A 21,847-nucleotide genomic window follows, 5' to 3' on the forward strand; every position below is an offset into this window, starting at 1 on the left:
TGTGCTGGACGACGTCCATAGGAGGCCCTGCATGCTTTAAAATGTCCCGGCAGGAAGTGATGTGGCTCGTAAAGCTGAGCGCCGGAGGTTAATGTTCTGTGTGGATGTGGTTTGTGCTGCACAGCAGACGTCTGCGGGCTCCCGCGACCACACTCAACGCGCTTTACTGCTTTACTTGCTTGTTTTCGCCACTAATTGCATCTCAGTGTGATGAGGGTTTCCCACAGGAATAAAATATTGCTCGGATGTTGCTCTTTGACAGACTCATTAGAGGACCCTGTTATGTTTAAGACAAATATCAACCTTTTCTGATTGATCAGACGGCCCAGTCTGTTGTGACTGGTCAGAAACCAAACACTCATTATCATATCTGAATTTCAGCAGTTGATTCACAGTGATACGAACGGTAACGATGGCATCGGATTTACTGTATCAATCTCATCAAAGTGGATTTGCTTTGGCAGCAGAAAACAGCGTTCTCTCCACATGAACAATCAGTGTTGGGCACGTTACTTTAAAAAAGTAATTAGTTATAGTTACTTTTCACAAATAGTAATGGAGTTAGTAACTGATTACCAGGGAAACTAACTATTGCGTTACTTAACTTGGATAACTTGGATGCCTCCAATATTAAATATGTCTAAAAATAAATGATGCTTGATCCGACTCGTGATTCATGATCTGCTCTTGCTCACGACATGAAATTTCTCTGTACTGTACTACATGTTGTTGGCCATTAAAGAAAACGTAGTTTCATATTTATGTTTAAATAGGCCTGTGCTATGTTTTAATTTCATCTATTTGGTTATGAAAAGTGAACAGCATGAGTAAGATAGAATACGTCATAAGATGCACAATATATCGGGAGACATGTAGTGGGACAGACATGATTTTGACCACTTCATTAGGTTTTGTTTTGTAGAAAGCCTTTCTTTAAAGTAAATTTTGTTTTGTAAAAATAGTATCTTACTTTTAATCAATGTTTCATCAACCAATTGCCTGGATTTAATAAATAAGAAGCAAATATATCTGACGATATAATCATGACATGGAGGCGCCGGCGCGATCACTTGCGTATGTACCTGAGCGTGTCTTTATAGGCTAAATGAACTGAAACTCAGCAGCTGCTTGCCTCACAGACATGAGAAATACATCTATAGAAAGCTTGAAATGTCTACTTTTAAACTAAATTATTCGGCACATGATTCACAGTGATACGAACAGTAACGATGGCGTCGGTTTTACCGTATCAGTCTCATCAAAGTGGATTTGCTTTAGCAGCGTCTTCTCGACATGAACAGCACAAATCAAACTCTTCCAGTCTCAGATACAACTACACTGTTTGAGGGCGGGGCAAAGAGACGCTGTTCAGCCAATGAAGACCATAGGTGGGCATTATGCTAATTTGTTATAAGCCTACGTAGATTCGAGTAGGAAGTGAGACTGGAATCACTGATGACTCATTTCAGGCAGTTCAGAATCACTTCTTTCTTTTAGGAGACAAAAACTCCATTTATCTGAACTTTGATCTTTAAAACTTTGCAGACCTTTAATATTCACAAACAACCATGTTACACACTGCATGAAAGGTCATATTTCGAAAAAGCATAATAGGGGCACTTTAAAGTTCCAAATATGCTGATCTGATTTTCCCATCAAGCTTTAGGACAAAGTGTTCATCTCTCTGTCCAGTGAGTGTTCTTCAGAGATGACATGAGTGGGCAGCAGGGTCATCCGCTGCAGATAACATCACCGGGGGCCAAACTGAGCTCGGATGTAGTTGGAGATGGTGGAAACTGTGAAGCATCTCGGTGCAGCCCACAGATGAGTCACACACATCTGCTGGGACCCCGGAGAAACAAGACGGAGCTGTAGTGCTTTGTGCTTTATATGCCTTTTAAAAACTTTAGGGATGAAATCGAGAGAGAGATAAGATATGCTTCACAGGTTTGAGAGGTTTGGCTGTGACTTGTCCTACATGATTGCAGCTTATCTGCTCTGTTGACATTCGGTTCAGAGCAGGATTTGCTTCAGTAAAGTTGTGTTTTGCAAGCATCAAATCTGCGCTGTCTTGTGTTGAATGACAGCAATTGTGTTTCCATCAAACTGCTCGTTTCAAGCTGAACTGAAGCAATAAAGCTCTCATTCAGGCCTGTATGGGTTTGGAGTTGTTTGATTGACATGCTACAGTAAATTGGGTCCCTGACAAGAGACTTTACTTCCAGTGAACTTCCAGTGACTCCCTTTGGATTTAGATGCATTTTAAATGTAATTAAAAAGTCTTTTGTAGTACAATAGCACAATATTGTACAGTTGGTCGAATCCACCAAATTTGATTGAATGAATCTATGAATAAATTCATGAATCCATGAATGAATGAACCATGATGTTGATGGATGAAATTATTGATTGAATTGTTGGTCCATGGGTGAATGGATTGATAAATGAAAGAATGATTGGGATTGAGATATCACTGGTTCATTTCTGATCACTATATAACCAATTGATCTGCATTATTATGAGGTTTTGTGTGTTTGAATACACATATCTCACCAAATCCGCTGTTAACACTTGCCTTAATCTGTCAGCACAGGAGAACATGATGTGCATGTTTCTTCTTGAACTTTAGGCATGATTTTTGAGTTTGCTTTGACTTCACAAATATGTTTTTGACAGCATTTTTTATGGGATATATGGGTAACGCTACCCATTTGTTAACTTTAGTTAACCACATTAGTTAACAAACTAACAATAAAAAGTACTTTTGAAACATTTAATAATCTTAATGTTCATTTCAGCATTTACTAATGCTTTATTAAAGGGGAGCTGTTATGCAAAATGTACTTTTACATGGTGTTTGAACATAAATGTGTGTTGGCAGTGTGTGTAGACAACCACCCTATAATGATACAAATCCACTCACTCCATTTTTTAAATCCTCATAAATCATAAGCAGCGTCTCAGAACAAACCATTTTCATTTTATGATCAAAGCAATGTCACGTTGCTCAGGCCCTGCCCATGACTGCTGATGGACGCTGCTGCATTAGCATAGACCCCGCCCTGAGCGAGTTGTACACTGTCTGCCATTGTAGTGACATGAATGTCTAGACATAACAGACTGTGTTTATGTGAACTTTGTGTGTTTTTGACATAACCTTGCGTGTATTTAACACAGTAAGACATGAAAGAGAACTGAGTTTAATACTCACAAGATGTGCCGTCTGACAGCCAGCTTTCTGTGCGCATGCTTCAGATGTGTGCGCTCAGAACATGATAAATTAGACGTGTAACTTGATACAGCTTTAAATCGTTTGTTAGTATTTGGCAGAGTATCCAATGCAGGCAGGAACTGTTGAAGGAAGCACTATTCTGGAAAGGGGGTGGGGGGCAGCAGCTCATTTGCATTTAAAGATACATGCACGAAAACAGCCTGTTTTGCACTCAAAAATGGGCATTTACAACATGGTATAATAAATGATCTGTGGGGTATTTTGAGCTGAAACTTCACATTCTGGGGACACTGGAGACTTATATTACATCTTGAAGAAAGGGGTATAATAGGCCCCCTTTAAAATCAAAAGTTTAATATTATTTAATAGACCTGAGCTGACATGAACTAACAATGAACAGTTGTATTTTTAACAATCAGCGTTAACAAAGATTAATAAATACTGTAAATATGTGTTGCTCATTGTTAACTAATGGGACTTTGTTATAAAATGTTACAGATATATGACATCAAACTGCAATAACACTTTGTTTATGTTCCAGGGAGCAAAAGGAGATCCTGGACTGTCCCCGGGTCAGGCGCCGGCAGGTGAACCGGTAAATAGTACACAAATACAATCTTTTCTCTTGGTCCTTTGAAATGTATACAAAACCCTAAACTACAGCAATTACGTATTGGTTTCCTGGCCTTTAAAGGGATAGTTCCCACCAAAATAAATATAGTGTCATTATTTACTCATCCTCATGTCGTTCCAAATCCGTAGGACTTCTTCTTTCATGGAGTCCAGAGCAGAAAAAACTTTAGCAGAATATCAAAGCTTCTCTACAACACAAATGAATGGGAAACTGGGGGCCTTCGAGCTTCCAAAAAATGTTCAATTCAAATATCAATGTATCAATTAAAATGTTTCTCACCAGGTTTGGCATCAAAGGAGAATGGTCACAAGACACACGTAAACCATTAATACCAAAGTTGGTGGAAAATGCGGGCACAATTTGAAAGTGATGGCCTTTTTATGGAGCCTTTTTTGGTAATTTTTTTAAGCTCAACGGATCCTGCTCTTTCCCATTCTATTGAAAAGAAAATAATAGAAATGATACAAAATATGAGTGTTTGTTTGGGTTCCATGAAAGAAAAGCTTTGAAATGTGAGGGCGATTACTTTGAATTACATCTGTTTTTGTCATCCAGGTATGGAGGACAACACTGAGCGTTTTCTCTTTTATTATTTCAGGGTGAAAGAGGACGGCCAGGTCCACAGGGTCCTAAAGGTGAACAAGGTCTGAAGGTAAGTTCTCCTGCACTCCTCCCTTACTGCTCGAGAACCTTTTTCAGCTGAATTATGTTCTGTTTGCAGCAGTGAGACGTAGTGTTTCATTCTTCACACCGTTCGTACAGTATCTGTTACCGCCACCATGGCGGCAAGGGCCCTCTCAGCAGCGGCTGGATTGGGTTACGGACAAGAATAAAGACCCTGTGTGATGTTTCAGGGCAGGCGAAGGTCTGTTCACACTTCCCAAGACGTAGCTTTGCTCGGGGAGACGCCATCACTTGGGAGCTCCTTTAGAACCCGAGAACCCAAAAAGGTCAAGGGTCATCTTTTAGAGGAAAGGCACTCTGCGGGGTGACTCACTCCTGATGACAGGAACAGTCCAGTGTTGCATCTTCAAAGGCAAAACTGGTGCAAGTTTTAGCTCACCTAACTCAGCTAGAGGATATGTTTTTGTAATATTTGAGGTCTGTAGGCGGGTGTGTGAGGGTAGTTTGTGGTGAGAGCATAGAAAGATATCATGAGGGAGTATTCAGTAGCTCTTGTCTTGGTTTATAAGGTGAAGAGAACCAAATGTTGTTAAGTCCTTTTAGTCATGACTAGAAATTGTTGGCCGGAGCTTATTTTAGGTCATTCTTTTGCTAACAGTGGCCCAGTGTAATTGGATTTTCACTTGCAATCCCAAGAGCACTGTTAAGACTGTGTGGATCAACTCTTAGAAAATGAGCATTCTCCAAGAGTGGTTTTCTTTGGAAATGGAGCCCTTTTGGACAGAGTTTTTTTCCCCATTGAGTTTGGGGGCTTGGTTAGTTCTAAAAGGTCAGGTGTCGAACCTGGGAAGTGATAAAAAGCAGATCTGTACGGTTTGGTTAGTGGATCCTGGACTAATTCATCTGTGGGTTCGAAAATCACAAGGATCTGTAGACGAAACCAGAACCATAATCGTTTTTACTGCATCGCGATGCAAATGTGAACGATTCTGCATTGGTGCATAAAAACAAAAGAATTGATTTTTAAAAAATGTAATTACATAGGCCTCTCTTACATATTAATATACTGTTTTATTGTAAATGAAGTAAGCTACTCTTATTATATATTAATAAAAAAAAGTTGCAAATCCAATTTTCTTGAAAGAGGGAATCCTAAAATCTCAAAAACTACTTGCCAATGTCACCAGCAACAATATCTGACAGGAATTGTCTGATAAATGTTGTTTCTTATGCTCAAATAGCTTATATTTCATGTTGGTCCAGCCAATGCACCTGTGCAGTGCCACACTCTCTCTGTGGCAACCAATGGCTTTACCAATTGTTTATTGGCTGTTATTTAGAAGGCGGGACTTCATAGTAGAGTCTTTGATGTTACTCAGAAAATGACATATTCCATGAATTAATAATGTTGAACTCAATGTGCTTTTTAACTCTTTCCCCATTCATTTAAAAGTTGCCTGCCAATGCCAGTATTTTTGATCATTTTCACAAAATTTTCATGGCCCCCAGAATCAGAACAATATCTGAACATGCAAAAGAAAGAGCAGAGCCTCTGCTTTTAAACAATATTTTATTCTAGCTTCATGCATTCTTTTTTATCAACACTTGAATGTGGGTAAGTTTCATGAAAAAGCAACAGGTTTTTTTTCTCAAAGACGAATCGGATTCGGATTCAGAACGAAAATCAAAACGGACCAACTAGATTGAGTCCATCAGCATCGCCAAAGCTTCACAATCATTTCCTCTTCAATAGCGCCCCCTTACTGTATAACAGTGGAAACATGGATTGCTGGAAAATTCCGTCAATGCCGGGGAAGTGTTCTGAAAATTCTGTCAGTGGCTGGAAATAGGCATGTGACGGTATCAAATTTTCATGTTGCGATAATTGCTGAAGCTTTTATTACGGTAATATCACAATATTGTTGCAAAAAAGTGTTGCATAGTATAACAGTTTAAGAACTCTCTTTCTTTATAACAAAAAGAACTCTAAACATTTAAATACATTAATGCAATACACAAAAAAACATAAAGTCAAATGTTTATATATTATAAAAAATATTTTTTTGTTAATGTTAGTTAAAAAATACAACTGATCATTGTTATTTTTATTTCAGGTCCATTAAATAATAGTTACAACTTTTGATTTTAGTAATGTTATTAAACTTTAACTAAGAAATTAACATTAACATTAAGTATTTTTCATTGTCACTTTGGTAATAATGAATTAACATGTTAACTAATGAAGCCTTATGTCACTAAGTGTTACTGAACAAGAACAAATAATCAGAACATTTTCAATCATTATAAAGCATGTTGTAGTCAAATATAAAATTGTTTAAGTTTGAAAATAAATAGCTTATTAAGTCTTTAAGTATTTGGTGCTGTGATAAACAACATTGTGAATACAAAAAACTGAATAGCTATTTGAAGCATTTTAAATACTGTTCAGTAGCAGTTGCGTTGTTTACAAGGGTTTCCGGGGTAACCGCTGCATTTCTGCTGTTTCATCAGCGCCCTCTGCTGTCAGAGATTGAACGTGCACTTTTATATTCGGCGAGGCACCATGTGCTTCTCGTGCACGTTGGGCTTGTTTACATCTGAATGTCCGTGTCCCTTTGATGCAGATACAGCGATATTGTGCATTTTATACAGTTGTTGGGGAAAGTATTCTTAAAATGTATTATAAAAATTTGAATAATTCGTAATAAAAAAATATTCACGGCATTTTGAAGTGCCCACAATAACGATATTGTGCATATTCATTATGGTGATATATCGTATGACCAAATATCGGCACATGACTAGCTGGAAAGTGCTGTCGTAAGTGATGGAAGTGTTGTGTCGTAAATGACAGAAAATTCCGTCAATGCCGGAGAAAGAGTTAAAAATCCTAATAAACTAATAAAATGATATCTTGACTTTCATTCCATGTTGATCTTAACCAGTTTTCCACCTCACCTCCCACAGTCTTTGATCTTGAGCGTGGTGAACTTAAGCAATCCCTTTAAATACTGTTTTTATAGGTCATTAGTACCTAGAGCACTCTGCTTTTTGCAGTAAAATGTTTAAAGAGCTTGAGCAGAAATAGTCGTACAGGCCCAGACCAGGTCAGGTATAAATCACGTGACCTCTGATACATCATTGTCTTCTCAGGAGCAATGCAGAAGGCTTGGAATTTTCCAAATTTAGAGGATTGCACTACACTTGAACCTCTCTGCTCGGTCCGACACACAGCGCCACCTGCTGGCAAACAGCTGTTGGTACATCTATCAATCAGGCATCTAAACATCAAAGTATTAGATTTGAGGATATATTTGGAAAGGTGAATTTATGATTGCATTGTTGTGCTTCAGTTCAATTGGCACAGATCAGTTCCAGCACACGAGAGCAGGCTAGAAATGTTTCAAGGTGAGGAGTTCTGACCTCCCCTCCCCGTCTCACTGTCGTGACTTGTCTTTCTTTCATGGGCTCGAGCTTGAGCTGTCAGATGAGGAAAGCTTTAAAGGGTTTTGACAGTTCTGGGGAAATTCTTAAAGGCTATTAGTCTTATCTGAGTCCACTGCGACTTTAGGCAACAAAATCCCAGAAATGTGGAAAAGATAACACGTCAAGTATGACTCTCTCTATTTCTCCTTGTTCTTAACATTGAGGGATATGGGAAAATTCTTTGCTTTGTGTTCTTCCCGGCGTTCTGTAATAGAGTTGAGTCATAATCTCCTTTCCTTTTTTTTTTTCACCTGCAGGGTCCCAAAGGCTATCCAGGACCGGCAGGTCTGCCAGGAGAACAGGTGAGCGGATGAGATGTGTCAGTTTGTTTTCACGTTGGTCTTCACGTTGACATTTTACCGTTTCAATCATTGTCAGACTACAAGCTATAATTAGCTAGTGGTGCTTGCTAAGTCAAGTATAATTATTGTTATTACTAATCATACTATTGGGTCATACTAAAAAGAGCTTTATTGTCATGCTGCTGTACTGAAGTTATTCGCTATCCTAGTTTAGTACATCATATCGATGTAAACTCTTCCAGTTGTAGTGCGCTGATTCTTGAGACATGGTACAAAATGGACACATTTTTTTTTAGAGAAATTAAGTCAATTTAAAGGAGTTCCTGTTAGTAGTAGCAATATAAATAAATAAATAAATATATATATAAGACTGCTGCATTTAATGCAAGTGTAAAATGCATGTATTTTTTCAATACCTTTCAGATTTTCATCAATAGATGGAGCTGACATTAAGTTTCAAACATCCTGAAGTTGAATGCTAGATTTTAGCATTGTATTTGACCTCTCTTTCATAAAGCAGCCCTCCTTCCACTCATATTTTGCCTGTACAATCAGGTTTAATTCTCCCTCCCTATGTGTTTGACAAGGCATTAAACAGATCTATGAGTTGTACCTTTGTACCTCCTCAATAACTGAGTCCGGAAGGTTTGGAACTCAATACATGGAAACTTTCATTCAGTCACAAAGCGCAGTCTTTATATGCAGTCACCTGATGCAAAGATGATCCGCGCTGGAGTCGTGCAGTGGAGAGGAGCCGCCGTCTGGACTTCAGCCAGGGTCAGGCCGCGGAGAGCGGGACTGGCCCGTGGATGCTTTGAGAGAGAGATGCCACTGGGAACAATAGGAGCTCTATTCGTCCGCTGGCAGCCGTTCTCATCTCTCATTCACGTTTTTCTTTCCTTTCTCCTTAGGGTTTGCCAGGATTGCCAGGCGTATCTGGGGCAGCAGGTTACCCTGGCAGGCAGGTGCAGTGACCGATATCCACTAAAAAAAACAAAAACGTCTTATTGATTCTGTGTTACTTCTTTAAATTGGATCCTTAATTTAAAATTAATATCATGCAGCTGTTCAGAATGTACTGCGTGGTACAAGTATTTTCAAAAGTAATATGTGAAACAGAATGACAAACATTTTAAAAAGTAATATACTACATTGTTGTTAATGACCTCACTACATTGCATTAATTCAGATAGTGGCATCCAGTTATCATCTTTAAAATGTTTTCTTTTCAATTTTCTTTTTAGGAATCTAAAATCTTTTTTCATTCATTGTAACACTCTTCTTGATCCTAAATTTGAAATATTAAATTTGATTCTTGTAAGTAGATTTGTTTGCTCATAGCAAAGGTGGAGATTTCAGGCTCATGGCTTATTAAAACTTAGATATTTCTTGTCCAGTAGGTGGCGCTGTACCTAAACTGCTCCAGTACCATCAGACCATGGTGGCAATGACTTGCACCAAATTTCGGTCCAATAAGCCAAAGCGTTTTAAAGATATGGCCTTCTGTCCTGTTCTAATCGAATCGTATTTATTAAATGTGATGCTTAATTTAAAATTAATATCACGCAGCTGTTTAGAATGTTTTGCGTGGTATACTGTGAAACAGTATGCAGTAAACAGTGATAAACATTTTAATGCAAGACACCACAGGTAAATAAGGTAAAAAAAAATGAACTAATAGAAATCACCACATACTTCTCCAATTGATCAATCACAGAACACAAAACATTTTGTCCTAGTTTTCTAAAATGATATGTGATAATTAAAAATGCATATATTTCCAGAACAGAGAAATGAACATTGGTTAAAGCCAGTGTTCATTTTGTTAACATATTAGAGTTTCATGATGTCTGATGTGTGCGTTAGTCTGATATGTAAATGTGTGTAACATTAATGTCTTTTGTCTCTCAGGGTTTGGGAGGACCAGAGGGAAACCCAGGACCTAAAGGTGTCAATGTACGTACAGCTGTTGTCTCATGGTTTCCTGTTCAAACAATGCCTGAACTCTTACATCATCTCGCTGAGAGCTACAGGAACAGATAATAGAGAGAGATAAATAGAGAATGTTGAAACACAACACACAACTTTACGTGCCATTCGTTCTGAAAATGACCATCAGACTAGATTCAAACAGATATTAAATACGCCTCTTTTATAATATTTCACAACAAAGTCCCGGCTAAATAATCATAAAATCTGTCTAAATCAACATACAAAAAAATCTAACTGTTTTACGTGCTGCGAGTTTAATTAGGCAACATAACTGGTGAGGTTTTTTTTATGATTTCATGCTTTTTAGATAATTTCCCACAGTTAAAGTATTTCCTGTTAGTAGCAGCAACACAATCAATCAATCAATCAATCAATCAATCAATCAGTTACTCAGTCAGTCAATCAGTCAATCAATAAACAAGGAAATAAATAAAAAATGCTGCTGCATTTAATGCATATATATTTTTGTCAACATCAGATTTTCATCAATAGATAGAGCTGAAAATCTCTTTAAAACAAAACGTCCTGTAGTTCTAAATTTTCCAATATTTATCATAAATATTTGAAACATTTTTGTATCTGATATTGCTGTTGACCCATTCTGAGTGATGAAGTGAAGAAAAACGGGTGGTTGCACCCAAATGCAGGTGAATCCATCTGAACATGTAGAACAAATTCTAATCTGAATCATCTAAAACAATTCCAAGATACATGAGCCTTATTTCTGCAGTCCTCAAGCCTGTTTTGTCCCAGGACTCAAGAATCAGTGAGCTCTACAAAGTCAAGATGAGACTGCTGCATCTCAGATATTTTGCATGTTTTAGAAACACAATCTCTTTCAACATCTGGCAGTGTGCCGCGGCACAGGAATGTGCAGAGACAGGAGGAGGGCTGTTTCTTTCATCTTTGACTGATAGTACATGTGATCTCGCTTAACAAGATAGAAGAATGGTACATATAGCGCTTCGTCCACCTACTGCAAACAAAAACACCAGCCAATTGCTCACTCGCCACGATGAATGATTTGTGTCCAGTGCATGTGGAAAAGATGATATCACACCTGATGCTGACATGATCTTATTTCTCTGTGTGTAAACTGATTTATGTGTACATTAGTTGTAAATTACTTTAACAACAAATATACTGTTTTATAAGGTGACATTTAAAATGAAGATGAATCTTGAAGTTCAGGTTATTAGGCTTAAATGAAAATATTCTCACAGTGAGATTTGGTAACCACAGCTAAATCCATACATGGCTACTCATTACCACTGTCAAATGATATTATATTATATTATATTATATTATATTATATTATATTATATTATATTATATTATATTATATTATATTATATTATATTATATTATATTATATTATATTATATTATATTATATTATATGTTATATAGGCCTATAAAAAAACCGCCTAAACACAGGTACAAACTACACGAATTATATATTCCCCTACCCACCTAATAAATATATTGCATTATAAATGGCTATAACATAGTTTTCAATATAAATATTCCACATTTCCACAAACCATGGTAATTTACTACAGTTCATTCATGGTAAATGTTTGTAAGGGTGGTGATTTTGGGATTTAAAAGTCTTCTATCTTCATTCATGGCACAATGTTTCTCCTGTTTTCCTCATCAGTCTTGTTGGGAATCTTGAGGCTGTTTCATCCAATTTAAAAACTAGTTTAATCATCGAGTGATTTGTGGTTTGTAAATAAGAGGTGTGTGTCGAATTGAAACACTTCTCACTAAATGTTGCAACGCTGTTTAATAATGGTGACCGGGAATGAACACAGCTCCTTTAAGCTTTCATTCCATTATCCATTGGGCCGTGCTGCAAAGTTCAAAGTAAACTAGTGAAACACATGAAAACAGCTCTGTTTGTTCTGTATTTGTTGTTACTGACAGAGAAACAACTTCAGATGATTCAGTGACAGAGCAGTCAGAACGAATCCAAATCATTTTAGATAGTTATGCAAGCACGTTTGCCCAATTCACAGAAAAGAAAGAATCATCACAAAAGAATGATTAATTCACGAATGATAGGTATCGCTGGTTCAGTCAACAAAAATATGGAACGCACATAATAACTGCCGAAGTATTCACACTGAAAATGTTTCTCAGGTCAGTCAGAGGAGCGTACATGTACGAACAGTGTGTATATAGCCGTACAGCTGCAGGCCGCACTGCGGCCACGTATCTAACCAAATTTAGCCGCACCGCCAGGAAAAGAGGAGGAGCGAGGTTGGGGTGCCGCGGGCCGGATGAAAATATTTGGTGGGCCATCAGTTGATGAGCGCTGGCATAGGTGGAGATTTTAGGCTCATGGCTTAATTAAAAATTCGAAATTTCTTGTCCAGTAGGTGGCGCTGTCCCTAAACTGCTCCAGTATCATCAGGGCATGGTGGCAATGACTTGCACCAAATTTTGTTCCAATAGTCCAAAGCGTTCAAATACACGGTCTTCAAATTTCTTGATGCATTATACCTAAATGGGACATCAGATCGATTTTAACAACTTTTGACCAGCATGGTATCAGGATTATCTGAGCAAAGTTTTGGGATTATCTGATAAAAGATGTATGAGGAGTTTAAATATGTAAACATGTGATTTTGAGCTACTGTGTTTTTCTTTATCAGGGCTTCATCGGACCTCCAGGAATTGCAGGACCACCAGGACTGGAGGGAGAGAGAGTGAGTTTAAATGAACAATTATACAATTGTCATTTCACATTAATGCAAATGAAATGCAAGAATCAAGGAGATGCCATCTGCATGAATGAAAGCAAGATAGTATGCTGTTGAATACTACAGAAATTATTAATTAAATAATTAAATTATTAATTATACCTCAGTTTGTACTATCACGGAAGTGTGTTTTACAGTAGTAAAAGGGGTGTGTACGAAGCCTAAATCCGTATTCGGAAAGGCACGAAAAGAAAAAAAAGCAGTCTACGGAGCCCCAAAAGAACATGGTTAGTCGTTTTCTAGCAGGAGCCTGTTACTTTGTAGTACAACAGATTTCACTTACCACATAAAGAGAGTAAGGAGAGATGGCTGATAGGACAATAGTGAATGGTTTGCAATTGCAAATCTCGAAAGTGAAAGTAAAATCGAGCACTCATTCAAAAGCGATTTCAATACTCCACATATTAACTGCAACTTCCTTATGCTTGCAGATTGTTTACTTTATAATTACCCAACTATATATTTGCAAGAAAAAGCACTGAAATATATTTTTTCCTCCTATCTCATGTATCCCTTTAGGTGCTCCGTAGTACATGTCATTTCCTTTCCGAATCTGGTATTCGGCTTCGGGCACATGCCTAGTACACTTACAGTATATATCTAGTAGGCCAGCAAGTAGCAATGTAAATAAACCACTAAAATATCTATTGGAATTATCATTTCGTACATGCAGCAGAACTTTGTTTATTCATCTTGGAAAAGTAGTTCCAACTCAAAAGGATGTTTTTAACACTCAACGGCTCAAATCTGTTTCAGCTCCTGTACACTTGCCCCATAGACTTCCTTTGTAAATGTGTTGCTATGAAAGCATGCTTCACTCATTTTACATACTAATGGACGTGTCAAAACAATTGCGTGCTTCAGATGCTGTTTATATCTCACAGTATTTCTTAATATCAGCATAATGCTGGTTTTGTCCGGACATGTTACACTGACATGGGCTGTTTAAGGCCGAATGTTGTCAAATCTGCCATCGTTCTGTGATTTGCAGCAACTCTCAGTCTCAGCACAGACTTAAATTACCAGATGAATGACGTGATCTTGAAAACACACAAGACAACAGCGTTCAGATTGATGACGCCCCCCGGCTCAGAATGATCGATGTGTGTCAGATCAGATTTGTTTGTAACTGCGATCATCTCGATGTGTTCCAGGGAATTCCAGGTCCGGTGGGAAACAAGGGTCCCAAAGGAAGACAGGTAAACTCTCCCTTCATTTATAAGCATTAATCACGGGGTGTTATGCAAATGAGTGATGGGCACTTAAAATAGATTAGTTGTGTGTAAAGAAAAGCAAGAAAATGAACAACGAATCTGTTCTTGTCATCTGCTGCCCAGCTGTAAAGCCAGTGGCATTAAGCGGATGGAAGATGTTATGCAAAATATAAAAGTCTGCATTAGTAAAGAAACATTGTTTTACTTCTTGACGGGATTGTGAGGGTTATTCTGACTGATGTGTTTGTGGTAAACGCTCTGTGCCTCTAAAGAACAACAACAGAAATGCCACACAATCTGCAAGTCGTCGTACAATAGCGACAAACGAATTTTGCGTTTATCTGCATCGGTTGACATGTTACGATTATTAATGATATATAATTTGTTGAGACACCCATACATTCTTCATGTTAATAACTCAGAGATGCTTCATAAAGTTAATATCAGCTTCTTCAAGCTTGTAAAATCTCAGCTCATTTTGCTTTAGTGTTGGTTCAGCGTTGGGCCTGAGAAACCCTCAAACGTACGGGCCTGTTAACATCACACCAGAGATCCTGTGCCAGCTGGGCTCGCTGCCCGGCGTCTGCAGCAGGAATGATTAATCGAAGGCATCTTGAGTGAGGATGAAAGCTTGTTGGAAGACATTCAGAGGCCCCTGGGCTCAGAAAGACACAAGCAAAAAAACACTGATTTACACCAAAGATTCTTTACTTTTCTTTAGAGCAACATGCACTTATCATGTATAGAGAAATAAAGTGGAGACGAGATCAGACTCAAGCCAAACGAACTGTTCCGATGTGTGTGATATGACAGTATGGAAAAGCATTACCTCAGGACCTCAGCGTTCAGACGTTTCAATGGCAGTGTGACTGATGTGAGACTGACAGAGGCGTTTGAAATGTGTCCTGAGCTGATCTGAGCGCTTTTACAGGGTGTTGTTGGCGATGCGGGTGAGAGAGGACCACCTGGACCCGACGGAAACCAGGTACGTGTTTCTCTGCTGTCAGCACTGCAGAAAATGAGGTTCCAATACAAACATCTAAACATTCTTAAAAAGCACCATGTTCATCTTTCTTTAGTGTGTAAAGAAATTGTAATTTTCTTGCGGTGTCGTGAAAAATCAGGAAACGGGTCATTATTAAAAGTTGTTATCGTGATGTCTTGACTAATTATAACCTATTTCACTATTGTATGATGTTTATTACATTAAGTGCACAAACACCATGCTTGAAATATAAAATGAATTCATAATAAAACAAGCAAAAAAACATAACTAATATAATATAAGCTATCCTCATTTAATAATTCCTGGCCAAAATAAAGGGGTGGGCCCTGGTTGAGTTAGTTAGTAGTGTGTTGAAACTGGCGGTTATGGTAAGGGGCGGGGCATTTCCCAAACACCAATCACAACACACTGCTCCAGCCGACCAATCAGAGCACATTGTGCTTTTCAGAAGGAGGGGCTTCATAGAGACAGGAAGTAAACAGAGTGTTACTGACAGACTGGGAAGAGAGGAGCTGCAACAATGGAGAATATGAGGAGAATAATCAACATTCAAGCAGGAAAACCTGTTCTAGTAGAGCCCAAAAAACAATTCTGGATTATAAAAGGCCTAAACTTCCCATTTAACTCTTTAGACATCTCTGATAATGTGTATCCGGAGACTTAGATTCTTCTTGTTTAATCCCATTATAAATGATTCTAGATTATGATAGAAATTTCAGTATGAGTCTATACATGTGCACAGAGGATATTTTGACTATAGATGGTGTTTCCACAGTTTTGGAAGAATATTATTGTGCCAAAACCCCAAACAGCTGTAGAGATGTCTTCAGCTCAAACTCAGTGTGTTAAATAAAAACATAGAAAGTTTGAAATAATGCTACATGCGGACAGAAGTGCAGAGCTGTTTCTCATCGAGTCGCTGGTGTTTTGTCTGTGTTTCAGGGGCCCGTCGGTGGAACCGGCAGCAGTGGATTCCCAGGCCTGAGAGTGAGTCCTAAACACACACACATTTAAACACAGAGTGGTGGATCAGCTTTAACTTCTTACACCCGACGCAGAAACCGTGCAGATATTACTTTATATAAGTGCTAAATTTCTCTGCCAATACCGATAGCCGATTATTCAGAATGATATCTGTCGATCCCGAAAAGGAAGAATGATCTCTTTCAACTAATCCTGTAAACTATACAGGGATGCTCTCATTTGGTACATTACTATAATATTAGAGGTTAAATTTAACCAAAAAAAAACCAAACTATTATATTCAACTGCTATTTATTTTAACACTGGATAACTGGTACTGTATAAGTCGGTGCCGATAGCCTCGTGGGCAGCACCGACATACAGCACCATTGTGCTTCAGTTTGAGTCCCGGCTCACAGACCTTTCCCAATGGCATCCAAAAATGCCAAAAATACATTTTTAAAGTTGTACTGTATCTTTCAACATTTTTGAAACTTTTTGCGATTATTGGATGGGAGGTGCTACAAATATCAAACATAGCCTGCTTTTTGTGGCGTTAACTTTGACAGCCCCTAAATTTAACAAAAGATGCATACTGTGTGTGAAGAAAATGAGTCTGACACATTTTTCCGCTCCCTATTGATTGATAAAATATAGTTTTCCCTGATCATCGCCTGTTTTTAAATAATCAGCTTATGGCCGACAGTGAAAATATCGGCTTTTATCGGCCGAAACTAATTATTGACCAATATATCCCTACTTTGAATAGCACAACACTTACAACAGGGATTTATGTGCATGCGAGACATAACATATTTGCTACTAGAAATTACATTAATGTCAACTGAAATAAAGTATATGTATCATGCCATCGCTGTATGGCCGGATGATATGCAAACTACGTTTCTCAGCTGGATAAAGCAAACCAATGTCTCGCTAGTAAATTTTTGATGGATGAGGATTATAATCAAGGTTAAGATGATTGCTCTGATGTCCGTGAGTCTGTTATATTGATGCTCAAACAAACCATGTATGTGCACTCTCAACGCGCTGATCGCACACTGTATTTATATACAGATGCATTTCTGTGTTTCTACACACATTCAGGATATTGTTTGGATTTGTCATGTGTTTCGTAATTCTGAATGGATCCGTGTACTGTCATGTCAAGGCGGTTGGTTTAGGGATTTTTTGGAATCTCCATGTGGTTCTGTTCGGTATTGCAACTTGTCTAAACTGTAAACATCCCTTTGCATATGGATTCTTATATCAGTTGTTTATTTGGTGTTCTTTTGTAATCTCATCTAAAACCTGGAAAAAAGAAGTTTAATGTAGTTTAATGTACCTTTAATTTTGCCATTCGTTTGAAAAAGACCATCTCAATAGATTTGATTTTTGCTTGGAAGAAAAATGACCAGCGCTCTGCAGCACCAAACCTCAATAGACCACTATTATAATTGCGCTTACTCTTTTGTAACCTCGATTATAATGTTTTCTATTTCAAATAAATGCTTTTGAACTTTCTATTCATCAAAGAATCCTGAATGTATCACGTTTTCAACAAAAATATTAAGCTGCGCAACTGTTTTCAGCATTGATATTAATAATAAAACCTCTTGAATATCCAGTCAGATTCATAACCTGTTGTAAAGTTGTTATCAGGTTTTTCTGAGGTCTTTTGGTTGGTTTTCAGCAGCGTGTTCTGCTACTGTACAGAGTTCGGTCCCGCCGACAGCTCCTGCCAAGAGGATATTAATAATACTTTGTGTGTCCTGGCGTCCGTTCAGCGACAGAACACTTAAGGACGAGAAGATAAAATGCTGGATTTTAGGAGAGATGAAAGAGACAGAAGCACCTGAGATCACAGTCACTCAACGTCAGCGTTTGTTAGCAGGAGTTCAGGACAAAGATAACATTGCTTACAGACATTATTCATGTGCTATTAGAGTTTATACAGTACAGGTCAAAAGTTTGGAAACATTGAAAAAATCAGGACAGAAGTGGACAAAAGAGACAGATTAAAACACCAGGTGTATAGGGATATATGTCTCCCTCCTCTACTTGTGCTCTCTTAATACCAGGTGGAAACAGGGCCTTAAATCTTTGTTTTCATTTTAGTTCGTTTCATTTTTTTATTTTTTTAACTTTAAATTTTGTTGTGTTTTTGTCTTTTTATTACTTATTGATTTTTAAAGTGTATATAGCAGCATTTATTAATTTTATTTCAATTTTTATATTACTACATCAAGTTAAACTAAATTAAAATGAAAAATGTTGCTTCGACAACTAGCTGAAATAAAATGTTTAAGTTCATTGCTTAAACGAAAACGCAATACAAAAATAATGTGCAAACAAATGCTAAAATGAAATACAAATAAATAAAATGTAATAGAATGTATTAATTTGCTTGGTGATTTCACAATTACTTTGATTATTTTTATGTTTTATTAACAATTTAATTATGTATTTAATCATTTATATAAATATTTCAACATTTATCTAATGATTTATATATATATAATATAATATTTTGAATTAGATTTTATTCTGTATTTTCAGTTTTCATTTTATGTAATTTTTATTAGTTATTTTTTACATACCTATATAGTTTGTATTGATTTGTATTTCAGTGTTACTTTTAGTTATTTTAGTAAATCAAATAGAACTAATTAAAAATAAAAATGGTTGCTTTTACGTAAAATACGTTCATTTTTTAATAAGCCTATATATTTGATTGCGTTTCAGTTAACATTTATTTTATTTCCAGTAACGAACATGATGGTTTCAGTTTGAGTTAACGATAATAACCTTGTTAATTCACTCTTACATTCCTCTTTATCTCTCTTCCTTCATTCGTTATGTGTGTTTCCGCGTCTGATTGCTGCCATGTGTTCGGCTCCCGCAGGTCTGATTCATGAGTTAAAACAGCGAATCATTGTACATGTCATGTTCAGTAGGCAGTCTCTAACCGTCGAGGAGGACTCTGGTCGTTCCGGCTTTAAAACACACATGTCAGAGGTTGGCCAAAGCTCCCGAGTCTCGTAAAGCAGCGGACAGAGATGTCAGACACGTTTCTCTGCAGTCGGGATGTCAGGCGGGAAGATTTAGAGCGGGATGTTGCAGGTTCCTGATGCGTTTTCATCATGCCTTCACTGTTGTTCCTGTATCTGTCGGCTGTCTCGTCCTCATGATGAGAGGATGTGATGTGTGTTTTAGAGCCATGAAAATCAGTTTTGTGCAATGAAATGATCTGTTGAACGGGATCATGTTGATTCCTGCTCTGATATGTCTGAGTCGGACGCGCTGAAATGGGAAGCAAATGAAATAGAGACAAAATAAAGGCTGCAAAAGGGTGATGCTATAGTAGATTTGATTAAATAGACACAGCCTTGGTCAAAACCACCAACCCCAAACTTTTGAATGCAAGTATATGTCATTTTTTTATGAACTTGCTTATCTAAAGATCATGAATCATCTTGCCCTGTTTTGCATCTCATATTCCCTCAGTAGAGATTTTCTGCAGGCATTGGAATAGCTAATAAGCCATATTTCACCACCTTTTCTTTCTTCTGTCATGTTTTTATCATGTGCGGCAGACATAAAAGCTTTTTTATGGCACGTATATGATCTGTTTGTGCTCTGTGGATCCATTAAGGCCTCTTTCAGCTCCAGATGAGCAGATCTCCTTCAAGCCACATGTCAATTAAAGCTCCTTCACACTAAATAAACAAAGGCATTACCATGTTTTTTGCACATGTACTATGGTAATACCATGGTGGTATAGTTCTGTTAGTAGTCTTGATGCTTGAAATGATGCTAATGTCTCCTTTAGTAGCCTATGTTATTTTATTTGTCATTCACACATGTTGTACTGGTCAAAAGTGTTTAGTTTTTAGTTTTTGAAAGTCTCTTCTGCTCAAGGCTGCATTTATTTGATCAAAAATACAGTAGAAATAGTTAAATATTTTTCCAATTTAAATAGCTGTTTTCTATGTGAATATATAGTAAATAGTAATTTATATCATGCGATCAATGCTGAATTTTCTGCATCATTACTCCAGTCTTCAGTGTCACATGATCCTTTAGAAAGATTTGCTGCTCAAGAAACATTTATGATTATTATCAGTGTTGTTCTGCTTCATATTTGTGTGTAAAACACTAGAAACTGTGCAGACAACTCCTCAGCTTTGACTCAATCTCTTAGATGTTTGTGCATTTTTCCTGTAGACTCAAGGTGAAATGGTTCCCATGAATCAGACCAGACATAAGTGCGGTTTATTGTGCTGCTGGAGTGAATTTGTGTCTGATGGGCCCCCCAAACGCCCTTAATGAGAAACAGCCCCACAAACAATATCCCGCTCTACAGGACCTGCTCTATTATTGTGTTGCCTTCACAACAGCATTGTTAAAAAAGTTGAGCTCAGACCACAGGCGCTGTATCTAGAAGTGATTTTGATGCATTTTAATATACAAATATGACCAGAAAATATATTTGAAAGTTATATTGTTAAAGGTAAACTGTAACTCACTATGGTATCCGGACAATGGCTTTTGTGGGAAATTATGACACTCGCCTGTGTGCGTCTCGTCATATATGTAAATAGAGAAAAGTTGCTCTGCCTACTTTGACTGGTGTGGGAGTGGCACAGGTTAGTTAGTCACAACAAGCGGGAAAGGTTAACATCGAGCGGCTAAATCTCCAACCTCTGGAGAATCACCTGTTTAAAACAAACGCCAAACAGAGGAGAGTCTACTGGTGAATTGAGAACGTTTGCACTGTTAGTTATGATGAAAGCATTCATTAGTGTGCAGAAATTGACGAGATCACTGCTTTCATGAGCTCAACAACATGTCTGTGACCGACTACAATGTTCATCACTGCAACCTTTCATGCCACGATCTAAATATAATGCCATAGATCTAAATGTAATGCAACACTTTGAGTGTGTTGCAAAGATGTCAGCCAATCACAGCAGTGGGCGTTTATAATGAAGTCTCACAGCAGACATGCCCCTTAAAACAGAGGGTTAAAATCAGGGTAGGAAAAATACCTTTTATTTCTAAATTATGTCCATAACAATCCATTTTAAAGGAGCCTTGGCTTACAGGACACGACGGGGCTTCTGGACCATGTTCACTTATGGCTTCCTTTTTGCATGACAGTGGTTTAGTTGGCATCTGCAGATGGCACGGCGGATTGTGTTTACCGACAGCGGTTTAGTTGGCATCTGCAGATGGCACGGCGGATTGTGTTTACCGACAGTGGTTTAGTTGGCATCTGCAGATGGAGCGGCGGATTGTGTTTACCGACAGTGGTTTAGTTGGCATCTGCAGATGGCACGGCGGATTGTGTTTACCGACAGCGGTTTAGTTGGCATCTGTAGATGGCACGGCGGATTGTGTTTACCGACAGTGGTTTAGTTGGCATCTGCAGATGGCACGGCGGATTGTGTTTAACGACAGCGGTTTAGTTGGCATCTGCAGATGGAGCGGCGGATTGTGTTTACCGACAGTGGTTTAGTTGGCATCTGCAGATGGCGCGGCGGATTGTGTTTACCGACAGTGGTTTAGTTGGCATCTGCAGATGGAGCGGCGGATTGTGTTTACCGACAGTGGTTTAGTTGGCA

At 37.9% G+C, this 21,847-nt stretch overlaps 1 protein-coding gene across 1 annotated transcript in view; it reads left to right on the top strand.

The window, feature by feature from the left end:
• Positions 1 to 21,847, top strand: part of LOC137008828 (collagen alpha-1(XXIV) chain-like) — a 98,150-nt gene that overhangs the window by 24,709 nt on the left and 51,594 nt on the right. The window contains exons 6-14 of the mRNA XM_067370545.1: positions 3,774 to 3,827; positions 4,465 to 4,518; positions 8,234 to 8,278; positions 9,190 to 9,243; positions 10,190 to 10,234; positions 12,930 to 12,983; positions 14,192 to 14,236; positions 15,183 to 15,236; positions 16,200 to 16,244. Of these exons, the coding sequence (XP_067226646.1) occupies positions 3,774 to 3,827; positions 4,465 to 4,518; positions 8,234 to 8,278; positions 9,190 to 9,243; positions 10,190 to 10,234; positions 12,930 to 12,983; positions 14,192 to 14,236; positions 15,183 to 15,236; positions 16,200 to 16,244 (450 nt within the window). The remainder of the gene's footprint in view (positions 1 to 3,773; positions 3,828 to 4,464; positions 4,519 to 8,233; positions 8,279 to 9,189; positions 9,244 to 10,189; positions 10,235 to 12,929; positions 12,984 to 14,191; positions 14,237 to 15,182; positions 15,237 to 16,199; positions 16,245 to 21,847) is intronic.

Source organism: Chanodichthys erythropterus, chromosome 20 (genome assembly GCF_024489055.1).
Source record: "Chanodichthys erythropterus isolate Z2021 chromosome 20, ASM2448905v1, whole genome shotgun sequence".
NCBI lineage: Eukaryota > Metazoa > Chordata > Actinopteri > Cypriniformes > Xenocyprididae > Chanodichthys > Chanodichthys erythropterus.